The sequence below is a fragment of the Erinaceus europaeus genome, chromosome 5, assembly GCF_950295315.1.
Source record: "Erinaceus europaeus chromosome 5, mEriEur2.1, whole genome shotgun sequence".
NCBI classification, from domain to species: Eukaryota; Metazoa; Chordata; class Mammalia; order Eulipotyphla; family Erinaceidae; genus Erinaceus; species Erinaceus europaeus.
Window position 1 is genome coordinate 16662228 of NC_080166.1, and position 27409 is coordinate 16689636.

Consider the following 27409-nt stretch of genomic DNA (forward strand, 5'->3'; position numbering starts at 1 on the left):
ATATTTTTTATTTATAAAAAGGAAACATTGAAGAGTCGGGCGGTAGCGCAGTGTGTTAGGCGCACGTGGTACAAAGCGCAAGGACCGGCATAAGAATCCCGGTTCGAGCCCCCGGCTCCCCACTGGTAGGGGAGTCGCTTCACAGGCGGTGAAGCAAGTCTGCAGATGTCTGTCTTTCTCTTCCTCTCCTCTCTTCATTTCTCGCTGTCCTATCCAACAACTACAACATTAATAGCAACAACAATAATAACTACAACAATAAAACAAGGGCAACAAAAGGGAATAAATAAATAAATATTAAAAAAAATTGATAAAACCACAGAATAAGAGGGGTGCAACTTCACACAATTCCCACCACCAGAACTCCGTATCCCCTCCCTTCCCCTGATAGCTTTCCTATTCTTTATTCCTCTGAAAGTATGGACCCAGGGTCATTATGGAGTGCAGAAGGTGGGAAGTCCGGCTTCTGACATGTATGTCGCTTATTTTAATAAGAGAGAGACATATGGAGAGAGAGATAGAGATCAGAGCCTTGCTCAACTCTGGCTGACAGCGGTGCTGCAGATTCATCCTGGGACTACAGATGAAAGCCATTCAGATTGCCTTTACGCTAGCTCTCCTAACTTCTACTTTAAATGTATCTATTAATTTTCATAAATGAGAGAGAGAGAGAAACCAGAAGACCTCCTGGAATGTGCTGAGCTGGAGACCAAGCCTGGGGCCTCAGACTTGCGAGTCCTGTGCTCTGATGCCTCCCCGTCTCCCCAGTGGAGCCCATCTAATCTGCAGTTCCATCAGCCAGGGGTCTCTTCCCTTTGTGACCAGCCTCTCCCATTGTAGTTGTTCTCTGTGGACCACTGTGCACATTCAAGACAGATAAGCTATCCATGACTCAGATACCCTGGACTTAATAGTAGTTTGCTACAAGACCCTTACTTATCTATGAAATCTCGGGTGAATCTGTTATTCACTTCAGCTTGTTAGAAAGTGTACATTTCTCTGGGAATTAATGTGATGTTGTTCAACATGTTGCTGCTAATCGTAGGTCTTTAACTTCTTCTTCTAGCGTTTGCCCTTCTTCCGTAGCCAGTCAGCAGTGTCAGGTTGAGCCTGATGTAAAGTTTCGAGACCTCCTTTGAATCTGGAGAGGTGGCAGTCGTTGACTATGTGGGTCATAGTCTGTCTGGAGCCGCAGGGAAAGTCTTTAACTAATCCCTGGTGTTAAGCAATCTGTTTGATTTGTAACCCGATATATATATAAATTATCTTTATTTATTTATTTATTAGATAGAAACAGCCAAAAATTGAGAGGGAAGAGGGTGATAGAGAGGGAGCGAGAAAGAGAGACACCTGCAACACTGCTTCACCACTTGCAAAGTTTTCCCCCTGCAGGTGGGGACCAGGGGCTCGAACCTGGGTCCTTGCGCACTGTAACGTGTGCGCTCAACCAGGTGCGTCACCACCCGGTCCTCAGCCTATTTTCATTTGGGATGACTTCAAGGTCATAATTACTTTTCCTGAGATAGTGTAACATGGGTTTGGGGGAAAGATCACAATTTAATGGGGTTGTGGATAAAGTAGAGATGAGCTCAATAGATATTTTGAACGTGACTATTTGTTTACAGTCTGCTTTGCTCATAAAACAATTTTAGAGGTAACCAAATGGATTGACTTTATTCTTCTAAGAATTATGATTGCAGCATATTTTCCCTGAAGCACTTTAATAGATGTTATTTATTCAACGCTATGTTTTATTCTGCAGAAGGCTTGTTAACGCCTTGACATGAAATATGACAGTACCCACATCCAGTTTTTCCGAGATGGGTAACAATAACATTTTAAAAGTGTCTTTTATTTTATGAAGCCATGTGAGTCCTATGAGTGAGGAGCACTTAGGTAAATCATCAGCGAAAGATTCAGCACCCAGGGGAATGTTTGCTGTGGTTACTTTGACCAAACCTCAGTGATACAGCACAGTAGCTTTGGGGTGTAAATAATCTACTTACAGAGAAGAGCTTTCCAACACATCTAGTGCTGCTGACATTTGCAGAGAATTCTCTCTTTAAAATGAGTTTGTCACAACATCTGGTCGGTCTTTTTAAATACTTTTTATTTTATTTTTCTTTATGTTTTTAAAATTTCATTGAGTGGCTCATTTATTTGATAGAAACTGAGGAGGAAGAGGGAGTTAGGGAGGGAAAGTGAGGGGTTGGGCGGAGTCGTACTGGGTTAAGTGCACATAGTACGAAGCACAAGGACCCACGTGAGGATCCTGGTTCGAGACCCTAACTCCCCACCTGCAGGGGTTCGCTTCACAAGTGGTGAAGCAGATGTCTTTCTCTCCCCTTTTCTATCTTCCCCTCCTCTCTGGATTTCTCTTGATCCTGTCCAATACAACAAACCAACGAGAAAACAAAAAAGGCTGCCAGGAGCAGTGGATTCATAGTGCTGTCACCAAGCCACAGTGATAACGTGGAGGCAAAAAGAAACAAAAAAGACAGGGGAGCAGAAGAGGGACCTCCAGCCCTACTTCACTGCTCATGAAGCTTCTCTCTTGTAGCTGGAGGCTACAGGGAGGAGAGAGAGAGAGAGACAGAGAGAGAGATCAGAGCATCACTCTCGCATAGGTGATGATAGAGATTAAACTTGAGAGTTCTGTGCTTTATCCACTGTGCCACCTCCCTGGTGGCTTTGCACTTGTTTTAAAGGCTTATTTGGAGACAGAGCCAGAGCATCACTCTACTACGTGAAGTGCTTGGGACTGAACTCAGGGTCTCATGCTTGAAAGCAAGTATCCCAGCTGCGGTGTTGGCTGCTTCTTAATACCAACAATAGCTGCTCATGTAGTGGCCTTCTTTCTCCCTAATCCTGTTGTGTGTATGTATGCTGCACATATACTTTCTGCTGCTCTGCCAACGTCACAGCACTGTGCCTCTTGATTCTTTCTTACTTGTTTATTTTTATTGCCCCCAGGGTTATTGCTGGGGCTTGGTTTCTGCACAACTCCACTGGTACTAACTAGTGAGTGAGTGATGATGATGATGATGATGGTTGAAAGACTGAGAGACAAAAATAAGAGAGGGAGCGTGAGACTCCTGCAACTCATGAAACCTGCCCTAGGCAGGGACCTGGGATAACTCTGGGTCCTCTTGCCATGTTAACTTGTACACTCTACTAGCTGAGCCACCATCCAGTGGCTCCCTCTCCCCTTTTACGCAGTTAGAAACAGGGCTTGGGCTCTGGCAGTCAGTCATGATGTATCATCCCAGACCTTGACCAGATGAAGCTAGGCTAGAATCCAGGATCTGAATGACTCCAAATGTATTACTGACTCTTAATATCACCTATTCTGTGGCTAATTTTTTTTTGATAGGACAGAAAGAAATTGAGAGTAGAGAGGAAGACAGAGAGGAAGAGTGAAAGATAGGCACCTGCAGACCTGCTTCACCACTTGTGAAGCTACTCCCCTACAGGTGGGGACCTGGGGCTCGAACTAGGATCCTTGCAGGAGTCCTTGCTCTTAGTACTATGTACCCTTAACCCGGAGCGCCACTACCCCGGCCTTCCCACCATGGCTAAATTTTATAGCTTGCTTGTGTCATCATAATTTATATTGCTGAACTTACAAAATGCCAAGGTAGTAAGTAAAACAATAGGAATTGAAAGTGGTCTGAGCATATGCTGGTAATAAATAGGTTGATTCATAGTAAAGAAAGAAAAATCTAGTAACTTTCCCTCTTGCATTTTCAAGGAGGTGCCTCATTGGACCTTAAAGCTTGTCCTCCAAAACCATCTAAGTGGATCCTGGACATGACCTGGCTGAATTTGGTGGAACTCAGTAAACTTCGGCAGTTTTCAGATGTCCTTGATCAGGTAACTTATGTGTGCTTTGAATTGAGACATGATAATGTCACAGTGAGTGTAGCTTCCTGATTCATCACTAACTCTACAGTGTTTATGGAGGAGGGAGATTTCTTTCTTTCTTTTATTAAAGCTTTTTTATTTTTAGGGCTTTGTAGTAAATACAGTTGTTTGTACATGTGTAAATTTCTCAGGTTTTTTTTTTTTTTTTTTGCAAACACTCTCGCCCCCAGTCTATGTCCTCTTCCACCATCTTGCACCAGGACTTGAAAGCCTCTTCTGACCCAGACTGCTTTACTTTGGTTCAGTTCACCAGTCCCCCCACCCCCAACACAAGTTCTACTGTGTTTCCCCTTTTTGTTCTAATTTCTCTACTACTGTCCACAAGTGAGATCATCCCATAATTCTCGTTCTCTCTTCCTTTCTTTTTTTTTTCTTTTTTTGCCTCCACAGTTATGGCTGGGCTTTGTGCCTAGACTACTAATCTGCCTCCACTATGAATCCACTGCTCCTGGCGGCCATTGCTGCCATTGTTGTTGGATAGGAAAGAGAGAAATTGAAAGAGCAGGGAGAGTTAGAGAGGAGGAGAGAATGATAGACATCTGCAGACCTGCTTCACCACTTGCAAAGTGACCTCCTGCAGGTGGGGAGTTGGGGGCTCAAACTGGGATCCTTGTGTTAGTTCATGTACTTCGTACTATGTGCACTTAACCTGGTGCACCACCACCCGGCCCCCTTTATCTTTTTTCTTTTTGGCTTATCTCACTTCACATGATTCCTTCAAGCTGTATCCAAGATGACGTGAAAAAGGTGAATTCCTCATTTTTAATAGCTGAATAGTATTCCATTATGTTTCTAGACCACAACTTTCTCAGCCACTCATCTGTTGGACACTTGGGTTGCTTCCAGGATTTGGACCATTACGAACTGTTCTGCTGTGAACATAGGTCTACACAGATCTCTTGGGATGGGTGTGCGTTTGATTGCTTGGGATGAAGATTTCATAATATTGCCGGTCTTGGAATGTTACCACCTACATTTGACCATCCTCACAGTTCACTCATACTCTTGAGAATGAATACCTGTTTTGTCTTTTGCAGACTTGGTCTTAGGAGAAGGAGTGATTTGCTCAGGAAATTGAACTGAGGTTCTCCCGAGTCTTATGTCAGTCTTACCAATGAGGAATCCGCAAGCGGAACACATGATAGGCCCAATTAAATAAAAAAATTAGAATATACTTGTGATATTTTTGCCTTTATCAAGATTAAATGAGAAAAACTACGAATAATCTTCTTTTCAGTACTTCTTTTGATATACAGTCTTGCCTAGGCATCCGCATGTAAATCTAATGCAAACGCATGGCCTAGTGGCTTTAGAAGCTATTATTTTTGCTTGGCCATTCAGTATCTCATAAACCTTGTATATGCTGGGGTTATGGGAAGTGGGTATCAGGTATTGAGTTGCACTGAAATAAACTAGGAAACAGATTCATAAACAAAACAAACAAACAAAAAAACCCAGAAGACAAAAGGCTAGATTGATGCTCACCTGGTAAATTGCACACTTTACCATGTGCATAGTTCCCCCCCCCCCCCCCCCGGCTACCACTGAGAGAGAATTTGCACGAGGAGGCTTCAGCAGGACTAGAGCCATGCTGTGGCAGCTCCTCTTCTCTCTGTCTCTGCCTCTTTCTCCATCCTTTTCTCTCACCCTCTAACTGGTCAGATGACAAAAGAGAAATCACATTTGAAGTAAGATGACTTTGGTGAGCTACAAGTGGAAGACTTTAATGGCAAGAAAATATCTTCAAAGTGATATTCTTGACACAGTTTAAGTTGACCAAAAACTCAAGGTCTATTATATTTTTATATTTTGGCGTGCAAGTGGTAATGTTATTTTTTAATTAAAAATTTTTTATTATCTTTATTTATTTATTGGATAGAGACAGTCAGAAATCGAGAGGGAAATAGAGAGGGAGAGAGACAGAGAGACACCTGCAGCCCTGCTTCACCACTTGTGAAGCTTTCCCCTGCAGGTGGGAACTGGGGCCTTAAACCTGGGTCCTTGCACACTGTGACATGTGCACTCAACCCGGTGTGCCACCACCCGGCTCCAGTAATATGTCATTTTGATGATATAATTGAGAAATGTTACTATAGATTATATAGGTTTCATTTGGGGGATCTTAATGAACTCTACTTACTTCTCCATGGGAAGACTCCTGTGATCTTACCTGGGCTATTAAACATTTGTGTGTGCGTTATTTTATTTTCTTATTTATTTATTGGATAAAGACAGAGAAATCCATAAGGAAATGGAAATAGAGAGGGAAAGAAACAGAGAGATCTGCTACACTATCTTACCACTTGCAAAACCTTCCCCCTTTAGATGTAGATCAGGACTTGAACCCCAAGCCCTTTTCACATCGTAACGTGCACTCAACTAGATGCATTACCACCTGGCCCTGGGACACTAAGTGCTACTGAAATTGCATTTTTCTAGACAGTGTATGTTATACTTTGGGAGGTGGCGCAGTACATAAATTGTTGGGACACCCAAGCAAGAGGTCCCAAGTTCAATCCCCAGAAGAGTATGTACCAGAGTAGTGTCTCTCCTCTATTCTTTCATTAATAAAGACTCTTAAAAAAATAGAAAGTGTATCTTATGCCTGAAATCCTTGCACGATATATTGTCTTACATGATTGAAAAAAGTTGCTGTTTCTTTATTATATAGTGCTTGCTGTTATAATCTTGAAAGATTTTTCTTTTGATGAGGTCTTCAAGAAATGTACTTGGGGCTTTAATCAAAGAAAATACCAGAGAACATAAGATTATGCTTTTTTTTTGTGGGCATTATTTATTTGTTCATGTCTTATTAGATGCTTAACCATGCAGTGCTTGTCTCTTTTTGATTTTTTTAAGCTCCAAAGGATAATGGATTGTTTTCATCAATTGTCTAAAGAAAAATACATCTGATTAGACATTCGGTGATGATATTAAGTGGTGTTGTTGGAATCACTCTAAATTTATAGGGTATTGACCAGAAATCCTTTCACTCAATAGCAAGCATTCACTGAATATCTTCCTTTGTGCCAAGAGTTGTCCTGGGAAAGGAGGAAATTTCAGTGAATGAGACTCAGGTTCCTGATGGTGAAAGGACTTCAGGGAGCATACCACCTTCCCTTACAAGCATGAAAAGGAATTTTTGCTGATTTCTTTATTCTTTACAATTTGTTACCACGGAGGCATAAAAAAGGCTAGTAAGATAACTAATCAGGGAGGGTTCCTGCTTCCTGGTGCAAGTCAATGTGAGGCAGGTGTGAGCTCTGTTCTTCACCACTGGGTGGAAATATGGTACTGTGGCATCTCTCCCTCTCCCTCTCCCTCTCCCTCTCCCTCTCCCTCTCCCTCCCTCTCCCTCTCCCTCTCTCCCTCTCCCTCTCCCTCTCCCTCTCCCTCTCCCTCTCTCCCTCTCCCTCTTCCTCTCTCCCGCTCCCTCTCCCTCTCCCTCTCTCCCGCTCCCTTTCCCTCTCTCCCGCTCCTTGCTCCTTCTCCCTGTACCTCTCTCCCTCTCTTCCTCTCCTCCCTCTCCCTCTCTCCTGCTCCCTTTCCCTCTCTCCCGCTCCTTGCTCCTTCTCCCTGTACCTCTCTCCCTCTCTTCCTCTCCTCCCTCTCCCTCTCTCCCGCTCCCTTTCCCTCTCTCCCCCTCCTTCTCCCTGTACCTCTCTCCCTCTCTCCCTCTCTTTCTCCTTCTCCCTCTCTTCTTTCTCTTTTTTCTTCCTTCCCTCCCCCTTCTTCCTTTCTTTCTTTCATCCTTTCTTTCTTTCTTTCTTTCTTTCTTCCCTCCCCCCTCCCCTTTTATTTAGGCGGTTAATGGTTTACATTCAACAGTAAAATATAGTAGTCGGTACATGTGTAACATTCCTCAGTTTTCCACACAACACTCTAACCCCCCACCCAGGTCCTCCTCTGCCATCATGTTCCAGGACCTGAACACTCCCTCCCACCCCCACCTCAGAGCCCTTTACTTTGGTGCAGGCCACCAAACCCAGTCCAAGTTCTGCTTGGTGTTTCCCCTTCTGTTCTGATGTTTCAACGTCTTTATGAATGAGATCATCCCATATTCATCTTTCTTTCTTCTGACTGATTATCACTTAACATGATTCCTTCAAGCTCCATCCAAGATGAGGTGAAGAAGGTGAACTCACTACTTTTAGTAGCTGAGTAGTGTTCCACTGTATATGTCGACTACGAGCTGCGGTATTTTCATTCTGTTTCTGCATCTTAGTTTCTCTCTGAAAAAGTTGGCTCTGAATGGCAAAGTCCCAGGAAGGTGTCTGTGTCTCTGTCTCTCTCTCTCTCAGCTGGGGGCTTGCTCTGGTAAGATAGTTCATCTAGAGAGTGCTCATTCTTTGTCCTGTTCATGGCTCAGGTTCAAGCCCAGCTCCTGTAACACTGAAGGAAGTTTCAGTGCTATGCTGTCCTTCCTTCTGCCCTTTTGTGTCTCCTCTCTCTTCCTATCTGAAAAATCAAATAAAAGAAATTAAAACAAATCAGGGCTTTCCTACTTGGGAAGCTAGCTATAGGTTGTTGTTGACACAGATGAACTTTGGAGAAAATCACATGACACTAAAATATTTTCTCCCGACTTCCAAATATGATCACTCTTACCTGTCTGAGATGGTCAGCAGGCTTGGTGGAGAGCATTTGAGAGCTATTACTGAGAGGTCCTTGATGTGAGAGATGTGACAGAATAACCTTATTCTCCTGGTATTTCAGATCTCAAGAAATGAGAAATTATGGAAGATTTGGTTTGACAAAGAAAACCCAGAAGAGGAACCACTGCCAAATGCCTACGATAAGTCTCTTGACTGCTTTCGACGTCTTCTTCTTATTAGATCCTGGTGTCCAGACAGAACGATAGCTCAAGTAAGAAGCGCCTGCTATAAACTGAGGAGAGGGGGAGGGGAGGTGGCAGACCTCATAAGGCACATGCATTACTGTGTGAAAGGACCTGAGTTCAAGTCCCCAGACCCCAGCTGCTAGAAAGAAGCTTGACTTGAATGGTGGAGCAGTGCTGAAGGTGTGTTTCCTTCTCTCTGTCTCTGTCCCTTCTTCCCTCTGTAAGAAAAATGATTGTTAGGAATGGCGGAGTTTGGTGGGTACAAAGTTCCAGTGAGAACCCTGGTGACAAAAAAATGAGCAGGGCAAGTTGGGGGAGGGTGTTCGTGTTTCATCTGTGTGAAGTTTCATAGCTTTGGGCAGATTCTTTCTGTCAGATGGAGAGAGACCAAGGCAGCTGGAGAGACAAACACCAGAGCACTACAGTCCTCTAGGGCTCCTGTGTGGCATCTCTGGGGGCTCAAACCTGGTCCCTATGTCTAACAATGATAAACTAATTTACTTTTGCTTATAAACTAATTTACTTTTGCTGAGCAAGTGTCATTTCACATTACTATCATTTCACAGGCTGCAGTCTCATTCCACCTCAAAATAGCTGTCAGCACCTCTTACTCACCACCAAAATGCCATCTCCCTCCAATCCTCTTCTTCCACCACTTTCCTTCTCCCTTCTTCATCCCTCTTGGCTGGACACCACCACTCCAGTTTGATTTCTTTTCTTTTTTTTTTTTTTTTTTTACATAGACAGAGACAGAAAGACAGAGGGCGTGATGAAAAAAAAAAAATCACAGTACAAAAGCTTCCTTAAATGCAGTGGCCAGGCTCAAAGCTGACTAATGCACAGAAATGCAGCCACACTGTCCAGATGAGCTATTTTGCCAGCCAGCCTAACCTTCTCTTAACATCTCCCCCTGTCTTTTGAATTTTCAGATGTGCTGAAAGGGAAGGGAAGACAGAACCTGACTTATTAGTTTCACCTCATATGTTCCTTGATCTGTTTTATTCAAAAATATTTATTCCCTTTTGTTGCCCTTGTTTGTTTTATTACTGTAATTATTATTGTTGTTATTGATGTCATCATTGTTGGATAGGATAGAGAGAAATGGAGAGAGGAAGGGAAGACAGAGAGGGAGAGAGAAAGACAGATACCTGCAGACCTGCCTCACCACTTGTGAAGCGATCCCCCCTGCAGGTGGGGAGCCGGGGGCTCAAACCGGGATCCTTCCGCCGGTCCTTGCGCTTTGCGCCACGTGCGCTTAGCCCACTGCGTTACTGCCCGACTCCCTGACCTGTTTCTTAAATCCCACATATAAGTGAGATCACTTGGTGTTTGTCATTCTCTTTCTGGTTCTTCTCACTCTTGATAAAATCTCTTCCAGGGTTCATTCATATTTTAGGAAAAATATTTTTATTTTAGCTCATATTTTTTTGCAGCTGAATATTATTCCATTATGTAAATAGACCACCATTGCCTTACCTATTCTTCTGTTGTTGGGCACTTGGATTGTTTCCAAAGCTTGGTCACTATGTATAGTACTTTGATAAATCTACGTGTGTATGCTTCTCTTGGGATGCATGTTTTCGTGTTCTTTGGGTTAATAAATAGGAAATAAATTGCTGGGTTATATGATAAGTCTGTTTTAAAAATATTTTGAGCACTCTTTGTATTGTTTTCCACAGGGGCTATACCAGCTTATATTCTCACCAACAGTGTAGAAAGATTAGGAGATTCTTTTAGGGACAGTTTCCTCTAAGCTTAAAGAGATAAATTGTTAACTTCAGTGAGTATTTTCTTATAAGCTTTTATGTAATTTGTAGCAATAAAATATTTTAAAAGTGGAAAAGTAGATGACGTATAAATATACTGTGATGTACATTCAGACATTTAGGCTATGGGGTTTAATGATCTAACTATCTAGATGGTACGTGAGCAGAGAGTATACTGAAGGAGTCATTTAACCAGAACATGTTACAACCTTGCATGTAAAAAGGTGGATTTCCAGGTGGGGTAGATAGCATAATGGTTATGCAAGGAAACTTTCATGCTTGAGACTACAGAGTCCCAGGTTCAATCCCCTACACTACTATAAGCCAGAACTGAGTAGTGCTCTGGTAAAAAAAGAAAAGAAAAAAAGAAAAGAAAAAGAGAAAGAGAAAGGAAGAAGATTGCTGTAAATTCTGAGAATTTTGTGCGTAGCTTCAGTGTGATTTCTTCTTCCCCAAAACCTATCTTTTCAAAGACCTTAAGTCTGTCAGTCTACCATCATAGGAATTTCTCTGCAAAATATTCATCCTTGCTTGCCAGCATGATTACAAGTCTAACCCCAGTCTCCAAGCAGGTAGATTCCTTAAGGGTTTGTCCGTTACAGCTGTGGGGTAACGATAGGTTGGGTTTGTAATAGAATGTAGGACATTTTCTTCATTGTTTTCTAGAGGGGACATTAAAAACTTAACACAGTTACCACCTCGAAACTCACATAGGCACTGTGGAGTCATGAAAACAACTAGATTCAGTGATTTATTGGGAAAAGAAAAATGAGGTTTGTAACTAAGGTGCCAAGGTCACCCTTCCTTTGGTTTTTCTTCTCAAACTTAGGACTTTTCTCCTGCCCGAATGAGTTTTCAGATAGTCATCTTGTGTAAGGGCAGTGTACATAGTTCAGGAAGTTTCTCTGTTTTCCGTCTTTGCTTCATTGTTTTCTCTCTCCTTTGTTTGTCTCTTATTTTCATACGAGCTGCATTTAGTTCACTGCCGACATTTGAATCGCCCTTGTTATTTTGTGTCATTGTCATCTTTGTTCTTGCCCCTTCGTCTGTAGGGTGATGACAGCCATGACTTTTTGATTGGTCTTCTATAGTTAGTTTGTTGCTGTTATAGTCTAGTATGTTCTAGAACAGTTGAAATATTATTAGGATATTTCTTTCCTTCTCCTCCTCCTCTTCCTTCCCTTTTTGCTTCCAGGGTTATTGCCAGGGCTCATTTATCTCTTTTCCTTTTTTTTTAAAGATTATTTTTTATCTATTTACTTTTGTTGCTCTTGTTTTATTGTTGTAGTTATTATGGTTGTTGTTATTGATGTCATCATTGTTGGATAGGACAGAGAGAAATGGAGAGAGGAGGGGAAGACAGAGAGGGGGAGAGAAAGACAGACACCTGCAGACTTGCTTCACCGCTTGTGAAGCGACTCCCTTGCAGGTGGAGATCCAGGGGCTCGAACCAGGATCTTTACACCAGTCCATGTGCTTCACTCCATGTGCGCTTAACCCAGTTCGCTACCGCCTGACTCCCTCTCTTTTCCTTTTTTATTGGATTAAAAAAAAACAAAAACCAGAGGGCCTGGGTAGTGGTACACCTGGTTGAGTGCACATATTACAATACACAAGGACCAGGGTTTGTTTTTCCTACCTGCAGGGGGAAAGCTTTATGAGTGGTGAAGCAGTGCTGCAGGTATCTCTCTGTCTCTTTCCCTATCTTCCCTCCTTTCTCAGTTTTTTTCTGCCCAGTGGATGTTATGGGATGGCATGGGATGCAGAACACTGATGGTGGGAATTGTGTGGAATTGTACCCCTTTTATCCAGTGGACTAGTTATTCATACTTATATCAATAAAAAATTAAAAAAAAAAGAATATTGATGCATACTCCCAGAGTGGGATAAAGAACAGGGAAATTCTTCACTGCTCGTGAAGCGACCTCCCTGCAGGTGGGGAGCTGAGGACTCTAAATGGGATCCTTGTGTGGGTCCTTGTGCTTCCTACTATGTGTGCTTGACCTGGTGCTCCACTGCCTGACTCCCTTAGGATATTTATTTAATGAATGGTTATGGACCTTTTGATAATGTTGAGGTCTTAAATGAGATCTAGAAGGTCCCTCTGGAGAAAAAAAAATAATTATCCTGCCCTCTCAAATTCTCATTCCTGGATTCATTTCCTTTTTGTGATTTTCAGTCACAGAGCTTGAAAACCTTATTATAAAGTTCTCACTGTGGAGGGGGCCAGGTGGTACATCAAGCAGCAGGTGCAAAGATGCTGTGTGCGTAACAGGCTTTGATGGAGCAAAACTCAAGCCAAAGCTGTCGCAAGCCTCGAGTCGGCGTGTAATCCTGTCCTGACACCTGGCATTTGTTGTTTTCTCTTCTGACTTGTTTTCCTGGCATCACCCCTTCCCATTCTATCCACATTGTAGTCAAAGGCAGGATTCCATTTTTTTCTTTTTAATTTTTTTATTCATGATTTAATAATGATTGACAAGATTCTGGATTAAGAGCGGGTACAATTCCCACCATATCCCCTTCCCTCCATTGGAAGTTTCCTTATTCTTTATCTCTCAGGGAGTTTGGGCCAAAATTCTTCATGGGGTGCAGAAGGTGGAAGGTCTGGCTTCTATAATTGCTTCTCTGCTGGACATGGGCCTTGGCAGGTGGATCCACACCCTGAGCATGTCTTTCCCTAGTGGGGCAGGGCTCTGGGGAGGTGGGCTTCCAGGACATACTGGTGAGGTTGTCTGCCCAGGGCTAGTATTCCACAGCTTCTTATCTACTACATTCTTCTTATCCACTGTGACATTCTTTGGAACAGCCCTGAGTTTCCTGAAAAGCAGTCACAAGAAGAATCAAAATTTTGTGATACGTGAAATCTGTGCCACTTTCTAATTCCAGTGTCCGCCATGCTTTGCTGGAGTTCAGTCACATTAGCTTGTTTATAGATGGCTATGGCTGATTTGGAGCTGCCGTGCAACAGAGGCTATGCGGGCATCAGATTTTCAAATTGTTGACCATCTGGGCTCTGATGTGTGTAACAGGGCATTCTGGCTAGAGTTTGGATGACAGTGATTGTGGTGAGTCACTACTGTGTTCCTTCCATTGCAACACTGGGCATTTTTTGAGCTTCTTGCGATCCTGGAGTCGAAAACACTTGGATTTTGACGAGATGCATCCACGGAGGGAGCCAAGGCTGGGAAAGGACTGCTACCGGAACAGTGCCTGTGCACACCACCTTAGGAGTCCTTCTCCATCACATAGTCCCAGCGGGGTGACTGAATGTCTGTGTAGACTAGATGTTCAGTGCGGCCTAAGAGTGCGTCAGGAGAGCTTATATCATACAGGTCAGAGGACTACAGAACAATGTGTTGGCGATTATACTCAGGTGAGGGGCTTGGATGCTGGATCCCGCTAACCTAGAAAAGTATTGAGGAATCCCCAGATGACTGGCACTCTGTGTTCCGAATCATACTGGACTAAACCCCATCTCCTCACAGCTTCTCCCAGGCCACTGGAACTTATCAAGGAGAAGATGGTCAGAGAGGAAAGCTGAAGGGTCAGGTCACTGGCTTTTTCTTTTTTCTTGTTTCTTTCTTTTATTATTGCTGGCTTAACCTTGTCAGGAAGGGTTCTCACTGCCTTTTCCTGGGCCCCTGGGAAACCAGGTGGGGTGCATTTCCCCCCAAGTCTGCATACACTCTACAACAGATGTCTCTCAAACTGCCACTCATAAGGTGGCCTGAGAACTGGAGCTGCAGTTATGACTTGACAAGGGAGGATATTCATAGCAGATGGTCCTTTTCCTTCCTTTCTGTCTTTTATTTTTTATTTATTTTTTATTACCACCAGGGTTATTTCTGGGGCTTGGTGTCTGTGCGATCCACCTCTCCTAGTGGCTATTTATCTTTTGATTCTCCTCTTTCCTTTCCTTTTCTCTTCTCTCTCTTTTTTTTTTTTTCCTTCCCTCCAGGGTTATTGCTGGGCTCGGTGCCTGCACCATGAATCCACCACTCCTGGAGGCCATTTTTTCCCCCTTTTTGTTGCCTTTGTTGTTGTAGCCTCATTGTAGTTATTATTATTGCCATTGTTGATGTTGTTCGTTGTTGGCTAGGACAGAGAGAAATGGAGAGAGGAGAGGAAGACAGAGGGGGAGAGAAAGACAGACACCTGCAGACCTGCTTTACCGCCTGTGAAGCGACTCCCCTGCAGGTGGGGAGCCGGGGGCTAGAACCGGGATCCTTATGCTGGTCCCTGCGCTTTGCACCACATGTGCTTAACCCACTGCGCCACCGCCCGACCCCCTCTTTTTTTTTTTTTACTAGGTTGGACAGAGAGAAATTTGAAAAGGGAGGGGAACATAGAGAGGGGGAGAGAGACACCTGCAGACCTGCTTCACTACTTGTGAAGCTTCCCCCCTGCAGGTGGGGGGAGCACTCGAACTCAGGTCCTGGTGCATGGTGACGTGTGAACTCAACTGTGTGCACCACCACCGGCCTCGTTCCTCTCTTTTTTTACCATATATATTTTATGGGGTGGGGTTTACGGTTTACAGTATAGTTGCTGACACATAGGTTTAAACTCTATTCTCCCCATGATGTTTGTCTGGAAGCTACTTGCTCCCTCAGTGTAGGACCCCTTCCCTTATCGTCTACCTGGATCCCGACACCCCTCCATCTCATCCCTTTGCTTCCTTCCCCAGAGTCCTTTGCTTTGGCGCAATAACCACACCCAGTCCAAGTTCCACTTAACGTTTTCCCTACCTGCCCTTGCTGCTTAGGTTGCACCTCTGAGTGAGAGTCTTCAGTATGGATTCTCTTCCTGGTTGTCCAGTTTGTAATAGGTCAAATCCTTTCTAAGGTCGCTGTTTTGAGTCTTGCGAATGGGTATACTCATCTTGGCATGTGTGTTCTTGTGAGAAAAATGGCTCTCAGGATCCAGAAAGAGCAAGAAATAGACACACCTGCAGGCATTCAGTAACCTAAGTGCAGATAACACAATTCCCCCTTTATGGGATCTAAGAGGAGACAGGGAGCTAGTCTCACTTGAGCTTGCAAAGAGGACAGACTTATGGAGAGACATCACTCTGACATAAGCTTCAAGTCCTGGAGTTGATACAAAGCTTCATGTTGATATAAAGCATAGTTAAATATTCGCAATGAAAGGTGGCCTCAAGATAATGGCTGAAATCAAACTCTGGATCTTTGAAAGACAGGGGCCATATGTGCTCTCAACCAGGGGCATCACCACACAGCCCCCAAATTCTGGTCTCTTCACTGTGTGGTTGTGTGTTTGGTAGAGGTCTCTCTGCTCTGTTTCACTGGGAGGGACCCTGTGGACATCACCGGAACCTTCTTTAACATGACTTTGAGAGACTTCAGGGTCCACATGGAGGAGCTGGAACTCTTTCTTTCTGACTCCTGTAACTTTTTGGCAGGCCCGCAAGTACATCATGGACTCCATGGGAGAGAAATACGCTGAAGGAGTTATCCTGGACTTGGAAAAGACGTGGGAGGAGTCAGACCCTCGGACACCACTCATCTGCCTCTTGTCTATGGGTTCAGACCCCACGGATTCCATCATCGCCTTGGGAAAGAGATTGAAAATCGAGACCCGCTATGTGTCCATGGGGCAGGGCCAGGAAGTGCATGCCCGGAAACTCTTACAACAGACCATGGCAAACGTGAGACCAAATATCTACCTTGTGTTATGGTGCTGATGTGCTGATGCTACAGGTCATAGACCAGCATTGCAGAAAGGAGCTTTGGATCCCTGGGAGTTAAAATATACACACTGGATGCTAGTTACTTAATGCATTTATGAGAGACAGAGACCGACCCCAGAGCACTACTATGTCTTATGGTGATTCTGGGTATTGAACCTGGGGCCTCAGAGCTTCATGGATGAAAGTCTTTTTGTATAGTCATTATGCTATCTCTACAGCTCCTGTTAGAGAATTTCTGTGAAAAAAACAGATACAATTTAAGACTTTTCTGAAACTGGGGAGGTATCTAAGAATTACAGTACAGACTTGAATACGTGAGGTCTCAGAGACCCCATGTTCAATCACAGGTGTTATGGTATGCCAGAGCTGAGTTCTCTCTCTCTCTTTCAAGAACACACATTTTCTCTTTTTCATTCATAAAAATACACAAACCTTTAAGAAATATTCTACAGAAGTGTTTCTGCCAAGCCATGGCTTACAGAAAACTTACTCAACCACAACCGCTTACCCCAAGCAGTTTGCATTATATGAATATCAGTATGTTTATAATAAAGATACTGGCATCAGCAGGGAACTTGCTTAATTTGAATTTTAAATGAGTAATTATGTAGCAGATATTTGTGAGTTCAGGTAGAAGACTTTAACCTACAGGTACCCACCTGCAGCTTAGTAGTTATAGTAAGGTGAAGAGGAATCAGGGCCAGGTGGGGGCAGTCCAGTTGAGCTCAACATGCCCAGGCATCTGGGTTCCAGCTCCCATCCCCCGCCTGCAGGGGGGAAGCTTCATGAGCAGTGAAGCAGTGCTGCAGGCCTGCCTCTCTCTCTCTCTCTCTCTCTCTCTCTCTCTCTCTCTCTCGTTTTATTTTGCCTTCAGGGTTATGGCTGGGGCTGAGTGCCAGCTCTACAAATCCATTGCTCCTGGTGGCCATTTTTTCCTTTTTTTAATTTTTATTGAGTAGGACAGAGAGAAGTTGAGACAGGAGAGGAAGATAGAGAGGAGAGAAAAATAGACACCTGCAGGCCTGCTTCACCACTTGTGAAGTGACTCCCCTGCAGGTGGGGAGCTGGGGCTCAAACTGGGATTCTTGAGTGGGTCCTTGCACGTAATGCAGTACACTGCTGCATGCCCCACCTCCCTCTCTAACTCCTCCTTTACTCTCAATTTATCTCTAACCAATAATAAAAACAATTAAAAGGACTCTTAATTCTTTTAAAAATTTTTTAATATTTATTTATTCCCTTTTGTTGCCCTTGTTTTATTGTTGTAGTTATTGATGTCGTCGTTGTTGGATCAGACAGAGAGAAATGGAGAGAAGAGGGGGAGACAGAGGGGGAGAGAAAGACAGACACCTGCAGACCTGCTTCACTACTTGTGAAGTGACTCCCCTGCAGGTGGGGAGCTGGGGGCTCAAACTGGGATCCTTATGCCGGTCCTTGTGCTTTGCGCCACCTGTGCTTAACCACCTGTGATACAGCCCAACTCCCAACTCTTAATTCTTATTAGCATCCTTAGAACTTGTCACAGATAATAGTTTTAAAAAGCTTAATAAAAATGGTATGTTGTATGGAGACCGAGTGTTAGTGCACCAGGTTAAGTGTACACAGTAAAAAATGGTGAGTTTCCAAGTCTGAGGTAATATGGCAGAATGAAGAAGCTCCCTGAGAATAGCAAATGATGATCTCTCAGTAAGAAGAAAACAAGATATTTGTTAGAGAATATGACGACACCAAAGAACCCTACTAGAGAAGGGATTTCATAGTGAAGACTGCAGCTTCAGAATTCTCACCTAAGAAACGTAGGTCACAGTTCACCTTTATACTGGAGGACAGTCTTTTTGTTCTTAACTATGTTTTTTGTTTATTTGTTTTGAACTGTGGATAGTGTCAGTTGACAATTTTCCAAGTGCAAAAACCAGGTAGTTTATTGACTTGCCAGTGCAGTGTACTTCCAGAGAAAATATATAAGAACACGTGAAACTCCAAGCCTTTCTCTTTATATGTAGTTCTTCTACAAGGTTAGGTCTGGTGGTTGGCTGTTGTTTTCTTGGAGAGAGAAATAAATCTGGTTATACCAGTTAGATATAAATAATTTCCGGTTGTGGAGTCAACAGAGGGACTCCAGACTTTGATCAGAATATTCTAGATGACTTTAGCACAGCTGTTCTGTAGGTTATTGAGTAAATGGTTATTGTAGCACTTAATTTTTTTTTATGCCTGTGGTGCTCTGTTTGGGGGGGACTTTGTCTTGTACTTACAGAATAGTTTCTACATGAGATAAGGATTATCACTTCCTAAGGCTCTCGTTCATAGAGTGCTCAGATTCCACAGAGACGTTTCTCCCTCATTCTAGAGTGCGAGATGCGCTGCTGACAGTACTCTGGGCACTCAGTGCGAGGATGGATGGGGGGAAAAGAGGAGAAGTAGGTGTCAAAAATTCAGTAGGGGATTTGTATTTCACCAGTTTTTGGTAAGGTCCCTGTAGTCAAGCTTGCTGATGCCCTCCAGAACAGACTCTGTCTGCTTTGTCTTCTACAGATCAACTTTCTGTTTCTATCGGAATCAGGACTTTGAATCTCCTTGTGTTGGGTCCGTCTTCTTCCTGCTTCCAGAGGACCTCATGCCGCTTGATCTAGAGTCTTTGGGGAGTTACAGACGACATAGGTCAGGCTGCATGGTAGCTTTTCCCACATGGTAGCCGGTTTAGCATCTGCTCCCTTAGATGCTCTTTTCAGATACTACTGATTTCATTCTCAGCCTTGGTCCTTGGTTCATACCTTGAAGACAAAGTTCCCTCACTGTGGCTTTAGTGGAACTTAGGAAAGAAACTGTCTCCAGCTAACTGTCTTTGCTTGGAAGCACAGTTCTCTTTTTGCGTCTCACCTGGATGTTCATTTTCATGATTTCTGTCATCTCTCATGTCTGCAGTTGTCACGCTAGTGAAGTGAGGAGACAAACACATGGAAGAAGCGAAAATAGAGCTTATCTTAAAGTTTGTTGGGTTCTCAGACTCAAGGGAGATTAATTCAAAGTGCTTAAGGATGTTCCTCTCTTAAAATTTAATTCCCAGACTCCTTTCAGGCTCTGGGTTCAATATGCAGTAGCCTGATTTTCACCTGCTGTTGTTGCCACAGGGAGGATGGGTCCTGCTGCAGAACTGCCACCTGGGCCTTGATTTCATGGCTGAGCTCATGGACATCATCACAGAGACCGAGACTGTACATGACGCCTTCCGCCTGTGGATGACCACCGAGGTTCACAGACAGTTCCCTATCACACTCCTTCAGATGGCCGTTAGATTTGCCAATGAGCCACCCCAGGGCCTCCGGGCAGGATTAAAAAGAACATATGGTGGTGAGTCCTGGGATTCGTTCAAGCTTAAGAGGATTCCAGTGTTGTTTCCTTCAAGGAATTATAAAAGCAATAATCTGGGATATAGTCATAGCCAATAGCAGTGCTACGGAACAGCGTGGGGGCAGGGGATAGCGCGTTCATCATGTTTTGTGGGGAATCCTCTCCGGTGGTGTGAGGACATCAGAGACAAGAGTTTGCACCTTCTGGTCCCCCAGGTTGCTCTGTTCTGGCTCATGCTACTCTCTGGCTAGATAGCTGCTTTTTATATAAATAGATAAATTTGATGATTTAATTGTTCATGGTCTCCTTGCATACATAAGTGGGAACATAGCGTTTTTTTTCTTTTAATAATTTCTTTTTTTTTGTTGTTGTTGTTGTTATTTTTCCCCCAGAAATTATTTTAATTTACTTTTTATTATTATCTTTTTAAAATTTCTTTATTGGAGGTTGACATTTAATACGATAGTTTGTACATGCATAACATTTTCCAGTTTTCCAGGTAACAATTCAAACACTGCTAGGTTCTCCTGAGATTATAACTATCAGAGGCTGTGGGTGGTGCTGCATCTGGTTAAATGCAGATGTTACCATGTACAAGAAACCAGGTTCAAGGACCCTGGTTGAAGCCTCAGGTCTCCACCTTCAGGGGGAAAGCTTCATGAGTGGTGAGGCAGTGCTGCAAGTGTCTGTCTACTTCTGTCTCCCTCTCTGTCTCTGTCTCCATCCCTTTCAGTTTTTCTCTATCGTATCAAATAAAATGTTTTTTTTTAATGTAACAATGACTATGATGAAATGTATTCAGAACAATTGACGTTTACTACTGAAGATTTTTTAAGAGCAACTAGTAGAATGTAAAAGTGGTTTTACAAAAGATGTTTAGGAGATGATTCATGTCTTCAACCACCTGACCACAACAGGTGTGAGTCAGGACCTGCTGGACGTGAGCACAGTGGCCCAGTGGAAGCCCATGCTGTACGCAGTCGCCTTTCTTCACTCCACAGTCCAGGAGAGGCGCAAGTTTGGTCCTTTGGGGTGGAACATCCCCTATGAGTTCAATCAAGCTGACTTTAATGCCACTGTGCAGTTCATTCAAAACCACTTAGATGACATGGATATAAAGAAGGTACTGTGTGTGTGTCTGTGTGTGTGTGTGTCTATTTGTGTGTCTGTGTGTGTGTTTCTATGTGTGTCTGTGTGTGTTTGCGTGTGTGTGTGTTTGCTGCTTCATGCTGCTGGTGACTGGACCTGAGACCTCAGGAACAGCAGCTCAGGATAAATCCCGGGAAAGTGATAGTTGTCAATGCCTATGAATCATTATCTTCAAGTCATAGCTGCTCGGATCATGTTTCCCTCTTGATTTCAGGTCAAGACTGGATATATTTTGATCATACTTTTATTTTGCAAAGGAAAGATGGTATTGCATAGAAGGCAGCCTGGAAGGAAGTAACTGACTTGGCCTGGAGAGCTTGCTTTTTTACCCCTAACCAATGAAAAGGCCTCTCCAGATGACTTATTTTATTTTGCCACTGACCCCAGCTGGGGCTTGGTGCCTACACAACACCGCGGTTTCTGGCCGACACTTTTTTTTCCTTTCTTCTCCATAGAGGGTGAGAGACAGAATGATAAAGAGGGAGCAAGAGACCCAGAGAGGAGAGGGACCAAAGCAGTGCTCCACTCTTGCAGGCACTCCCATGTAGCCATCCAGGACTTGAACCCATGTCCTTGTGCGTGATGATGTGCGTCCCCTACCTGATGTGTCACTTGCTGGCTCATAGATAACTTTTGGATTATAATTTCTGTCTTTTTTTTTAAGAATTAAAAAAAATTATTCCCTTTTGTTGCCCTTGCTGTTTTATTGTTGTAGTTATTATTGTTGTTTTTATTGATGTCCTCATTGTTGGATAGGACAGAGAGAAATGGAGAGAGGAGGGGAAGATAGAGAGAGGGAGAGAAAGACAGACACCTGCAGACCTGCTTCACCACCTGTGAAGCAATCCTCCCTGCAGGTGGGGAACCTGGGGGGCTTGAACCTGGATCCATACGCCACTCCTTGTGCTTCGAGACACCTGCGCTTAACCCGCTGCGCTACTGCCCGACTCCCTCGGAATATAATTTCTAATGAACAGCCTCAGTAGTCTCAAAAGGATCATTTTTATGTTGCTATTCAAACTTGAAACGATGGGAATGCATCAGTCATAAGAGTGGATTTCAGATCGTGAGTCAGCCCTGCATGTTGGCTCCTTTCATTTTCTTGCCGCATGACTGGTGAACAGTGGATGTGTGGCTGAGTGACGCTGACCCAGATGACTGTGTGACACTTGGCAAAGGCATGCGGAAGAGACGGTAGCATTTCTCTCAACCACACCTCACTTTTTTTTTTCCCCCCAGGGTGTTTCCTGGACCACCGTCTGCTACATGATTGGAGAGATTCAATATGGAGGCAGAGTCACAGACGATTACGACAAAAGATTGTTGAACACCTTTGCTAAGGTTTGGTTCAGTGAAAATATGTTTGGGCCGGATTTCAGCTTTTACCAAGGATATAACATTCCGAAATGTAACACAGTGGACAACTACCTTCACTACATCCAGGTTGGCTGACTTCTGAATTTTATATACAGAGCAAATACACACTGTAGCCCTCTCATGATTTTGATACTCATCTCCAGGGTGTCCAGCTTTTTTTTGCCTCCAGGGTTATCGCTGGGACTCAATGGTTGCGCTATAAATCCACTGCTCCTGGAGGCCATTTTCCCATTTTTTGTTGCCCTTGTTATTGTAGTTATTATTTTTATTGCTGTTGTTGTTGCACAGGACAGAGAGAAATTGAGAGAAGAAGGGACGGCAGAGAGGGAGAGAGAAAGATAGACACTTGCAGACCTGCTTTACCACTTGCAAGACGACTTCCTTGCAGGTGGGGATTCGAGGGCTCGAACCGTGACCCTTACGTAGGTCCTTGCACTTTGTGCCACCTGTGCTTAACCCACTGTGCTGCCACTTGGCCTCTGGTGTTTAGCTCTTTTCAAATCAATTTTCAGGGTGGTGCACTTCCGTGACAAACCTTCTCCCAGAGTCGTTTTCTTCATGTTAATGTTTATCCAACAATCACAGCATTTGTATTTTCTACTGAGTTATCCTGTGTGGATGTCTTTTCACCTCCCCTTCGTCCTTTCTGTTTTCGTGCCTTGGTGAGGAATGTTCTTTTTTTTTTTTTTCATAGCATCTCTCTAGCACATGTGATGCCAGGGATTGAACTTTTATTTTTTAACATCTTTGTTTTATTTTTTAAATTTTATTTATTCCCTTTTGTTGCCCTTGTTGTTGTAGTTATTATTGTCGTCGTTGTTGGATAGGACAGAGAGAAATGGAGAGAGGAGGGGAAGACAGAGAGGGGGAGAGAAAGACAGACACCTGCAGACCTGTTTCACTGCCTGTGAAGTGACTCCCCTGCAGGTGGGGAGCCGGGGGCTTGAACAGGGATCCTTGTGCCAGCCCTTATGCTTTGTGCCATGTGTGCTTAGCCTGCAGCGCTACCGACCGACTCCCGGTGAGGAATGTTCTTTGGGGACTTGATAGATTGGGTAGATTTTGAGCCAAGGAATTTATACAAATCCTTTGGAGCTGATGACTGTAAGACTTCCGTCCTCCTGACAATAGTGCAGAGAGAACCTCTAGACTCTGTTCTATTTTTCAGTCCTTCTCTGTCTGTTCCTCAGCCATGTCTCCCTGCATAGCATGGGCATGTGGTTTTGTCCGGAGACTTGACGTATGTAGAAGACTTTCCTTTCTCCTCAGCACCGTCTCATGCAGCCGGGGCCCCTTTTTCCCCGTGGGGCCGTCTGAGCTGAATGGCTCACAGCATCCCTCCTCCTGCTTGCGAGATGTCAGGAGCATCCCCAGCCCAGCGCTGATGACCCCAGATATCTCCAGACAGCAAGGACTGTCCTTACTGGGGACTGGGGAGGGCACGGTCACCCTCTGCTAGAGAAGCACTGTTCTAAGAGAAAATGTAGGTTTAAAAAAATAAAAAGGAAAAATGTGGTACCAGGGAATCAACCCAGAGCCTTATACCTGTGTGGTACCACTGAGCAATATCGCTGGCCCTGTTTTCCACTGCTCATTTCTTTTTCTATGTCCCCTCCCCTCCCCTCCCCTCCCCTCTCCCTTTCCTTTCCTTTCCTTTCCTCTCCTCTCTTTCCCTTTCTTTCTTCTTGTTTTTCTTTCCTTTCCCTAACTCTCTTTTTTCTATTTTCCCTGCCATCAAGATCATCCCTGTTCACTTGGAACTATATTAGGCACAGAAATGCTTGGCGTAGGAATATATGTCAAGCTATAGGTTAATTTCATTTTTTTTTTTAAATACCCAAGGGAAACTTCTCCCTGTTTGTTCTGCTTTTGTCTCTGCTGGCCTCTTAACTGTCACTGTCTTTAAGTATGTTGTTATCTCAGCACTTCTTTTCCTGGTTTCTCTCTTCCTAGGAGAATAAAACCCTACCTGCAGCTTCATTCGGACCATAATTGTGAAAAACTGTCATTTTTCTGGTATCTTAAAAACACAGTTGCCACTAATTATGCAACATTTATTTAAACTGCTGATTGGAACTAGGTTAGATCTTTAGTCAACAGAATGCCAGTGGCAGCCCCCCTTCTACACCGCATATTGTAAAGCAAGGCGTGAGCTCATCTCTCCGATTAGATCTGCCAGCAGCATAGACCTTAAGGAACTAAGAGGCAGTCCTTGGTCTCTCCAGGCTAGTTTCTAAAGCACATTTATATTCTTTTCTGGAGGAGTTGTGGAGCCAGTAGACGGAAACAGAACAAGATTCACCAGGGTGGTCTGGGACGTGGTGCAGTGATAAAGCTTTGGACTCTCAAGCATGAGGTCCTGAGTTCGATCCCTGGCAGCACATGTACCAGAGTGATGTCTGGTTCTTTCTCTCTCCTCCTATCTTTCTCATTAATAAATAAATAACATCTTTAAAAAAATCACCAGGGTAGATACTTCACTGACTCAAAGTGTTATTTCTTGTTTTTATTTTTTTATTGGGGGATTAATGTAAATAATGTAAATACAGTTGGTCCAGGTGTAAGATTTCTCAGTTCTCTGCAAGACACTCACCCCCAGCCTAAGTCCTCCTCCACTGTCAGGCACCAGGACATGACAGCCCCTCCACCCCCAGAGACACTCACCCCCAGCCTAAGTCCTCCTCCACTGTCAGGCACCAGGACATGACAGCCCCTCCACCCCCAGAGTCCTTTACTTTGGTTGCAATATACCAAACCCAGTCCAAGTTCTGTTCTTATTTCTTAGTTTCTGTCTGTTAGTGAGATCGTCCCATCTTCATCCTTCCCCTTCTGGCTTCTCTCACTTAACATGACTCTATCAAGCTCCATCCAAGATGAGGTGAAAAAGGTGAATTCATCATTGATAGCTGAGTAGTATTCCATTGTGTATCTAGACCACAGCTTGCTCAGCCACTCATCTGTTGACAGACACCTGGGTTGCTTCCAGGTTTTGGCTATTACAGATTGTGCTGCTGTGAGCACAGGTGCACAGAGAGCTTTTTAGATGGGTGTGTTGTTACTTCTTAAGGGAGTATCCTTCAATGGTTTCTGTCTGTGCTTACCTGAGGGCTTGCTTTTCAGAGCTTGCCAACCTACGACAGTCCTGAGGTGTTTGGGCTGCACCCCAATGCTGACATCACCTACCAGAGCAAGCTGGCCAAGGACGTTCTGGACACCATCTTGGGCATCCAACCCAAGGACAGTTCTGGTGGAGGGGACGAGACCCGGGAGGTGGTGGTGGCAAGGCTGGCTGATGACATGCTGGAGAAACTGCCTCCGGACTACAGCCCTTTTGAGGTGAGGGGTGGTGACAGGGTCAACTATAGGTACGGTGGCCTGAGTGGGGACATTTAAAAGAAGGAAGGAGTACAAAAACATATTGTTCCTGAAATAAGAAACACGACTGAAATAAAACTCATTTCTTGCAGAACCCAAAAAAAAAAAGTATTTGAATCTATGAATGTAATCATTTCAAAAGATTAAAAAAGGCACGTGCTGAGTTCGTTAATTTCCATGACTACGAGTATGTACTGATGGGTTTGGGCTGCATTAGCAGAACTTTGTTCACACTGTCATTTGTTCAAAGGAAAAGGATGTATTCGTAGTGCAGACCGCCTGGTTCTTTAAAGCAAAAACATCATGCAGTGTAGTGCACACATTACAATTCAGGGTCTACGTTCTTATCTCAACTCTTTGCATCTCTTTCAGCTTCTGGACTTTGAAAATTGATTTTTTTTTTTTTAAACATGTGAGCAGCTTCTAAGTAAAACATATGATGATAAAAGTTAAATCTTTAGACAATGTAGGAAGAAATGATGAAGATATTTACCCTGGTCACTTTTTAAAAAAATTATTTAAGTTATTTGATTATTTGGATGGACGCAGAAAGAAACTGAGAGGGAACCGGGGGAACATAGAAAGAGAGAGGAAAAGAGACACGTGCAACATTGCTTCACTGCTCATGAAACTTCCCCCCTGCGTGTGGCGGAAGAGGACTTGAACCCAGGTCCTTTGTACATTATGCCATGTGCTCTACCAGGAACACCACTGCCTGGCCCTTTCGCATCTTGAATAAAAAGAAAAGTAAGTCATTTACTTCCCCCCTAGTCATGTTTTTAAAAAACTTGACTGTGCCTAGTGGTCATTTTGTCTTTCTGGGGGGTTTGGGGGGTGGGGAGAACAGGAGAGAGAGCTGGAGCTCTGAGCCTCCACATGCCATGTGAAGCTTCCTCCTTTAGGGACTCAAACCTGGGTTCTTGTGCCTGGTAACGTGTGTACTCTACCAGGTGGACCACCACCCAGCCCCTCCTTGTAGTCTTTTTTTTTTGAGAGAGAGAGATCACACTGTCGTATATGATGGACTGTTTGTGTTTTCTTGTCTCTGTGTGGTGCCGGTGATGTAGCCCAGGGCCTCATGCGTGCACAGCATATGTACACCACAGATGAGCGACCTCCTCGGTCCCTCCCTATTGTCATAAGAGGCGGACTAATTTGTTTTTATTTACTTACTTTATTGTCACTGGGGTTAGAGCTGGATCTCAGACTAGTGTGGCTAGACCATTCCTGGGAATCATTATATATATATATATATATATATATATATATATATATATATATATATATGGAGAGAGAGAGGCTGAGGGACAGAGAAAGGTAGAGGAGAGTGAGAGTGAGAGGGAAAGACAAAATAAGAAACACCATCAGAACTCTTCTGTCACTCAAGAAGTCCCCCACCCCAAGGTGGGGATCCTGGAGTTGAACTCAGGACCTTGTGCATGCTAACGTGTGCTTTACTCAGTGAGGCTCCTCAGATGTTTCTCTCTATGTTGTTCTCTCTCCACCTGGTTTTGCAGCTTTTTTTTTTTTTTTTTGCATCCTTTATTTTCTGTTGTGTTAGTTGTTCCACTTGGGCTGCCCGCACATAACTCAAGAATCTTCCCCTAAGGGAACCATTTCCTTGGGAAGATGCTCTGTTACCTTGGAGAACAAACATGACTAGTGCTATCAGCTTTCACGGTCATATTGGGAGAGAGGCCATTCACATCTAAAAGTGGTTAAATATTTATGAAGCAATAAAAACATCTAAGAGCATGTTAATAATTTCATAGGTAAACATAGCAAGACCATTGTGTTTCGAATAATGGGTTTCTTCTTTTACTGAATCAGTCACTGTGACCGTAGGTTACAGTGACAAAACCTAGTATGATATCTGCTCCATAGATGATTCTCAATGAATACATGCAAGGTGGG

At 43.7% G+C, this 27409-nt stretch overlaps 1 protein-coding gene across 1 annotated transcript in view; it reads left to right on the forward strand.

Annotated features, from left to right (window-relative positions):
- Positions 1–27409, forward strand: part of DNAH5 (dynein axonemal heavy chain 5) — a 243975-nt gene that overhangs the window by 192976 nt on the left and 23590 nt on the right. Inside the window, exons 69-75 of the mRNA XM_060191928.1 lie at positions 3752–3873; positions 8641–8790; positions 15956–16201; positions 19375–19594; positions 20512–20717; positions 21983–22186; positions 25241–25456. Coding sequence (XP_060047911.1) covers positions 3752–3873; positions 8641–8790; positions 15956–16201; positions 19375–19594; positions 20512–20717; positions 21983–22186; positions 25241–25456 — 1364 coding nt within the window. The remainder of the gene's footprint in view (positions 1–3751; positions 3874–8640; positions 8791–15955; positions 16202–19374; positions 19595–20511; positions 20718–21982; positions 22187–25240; positions 25457–27409) is intronic.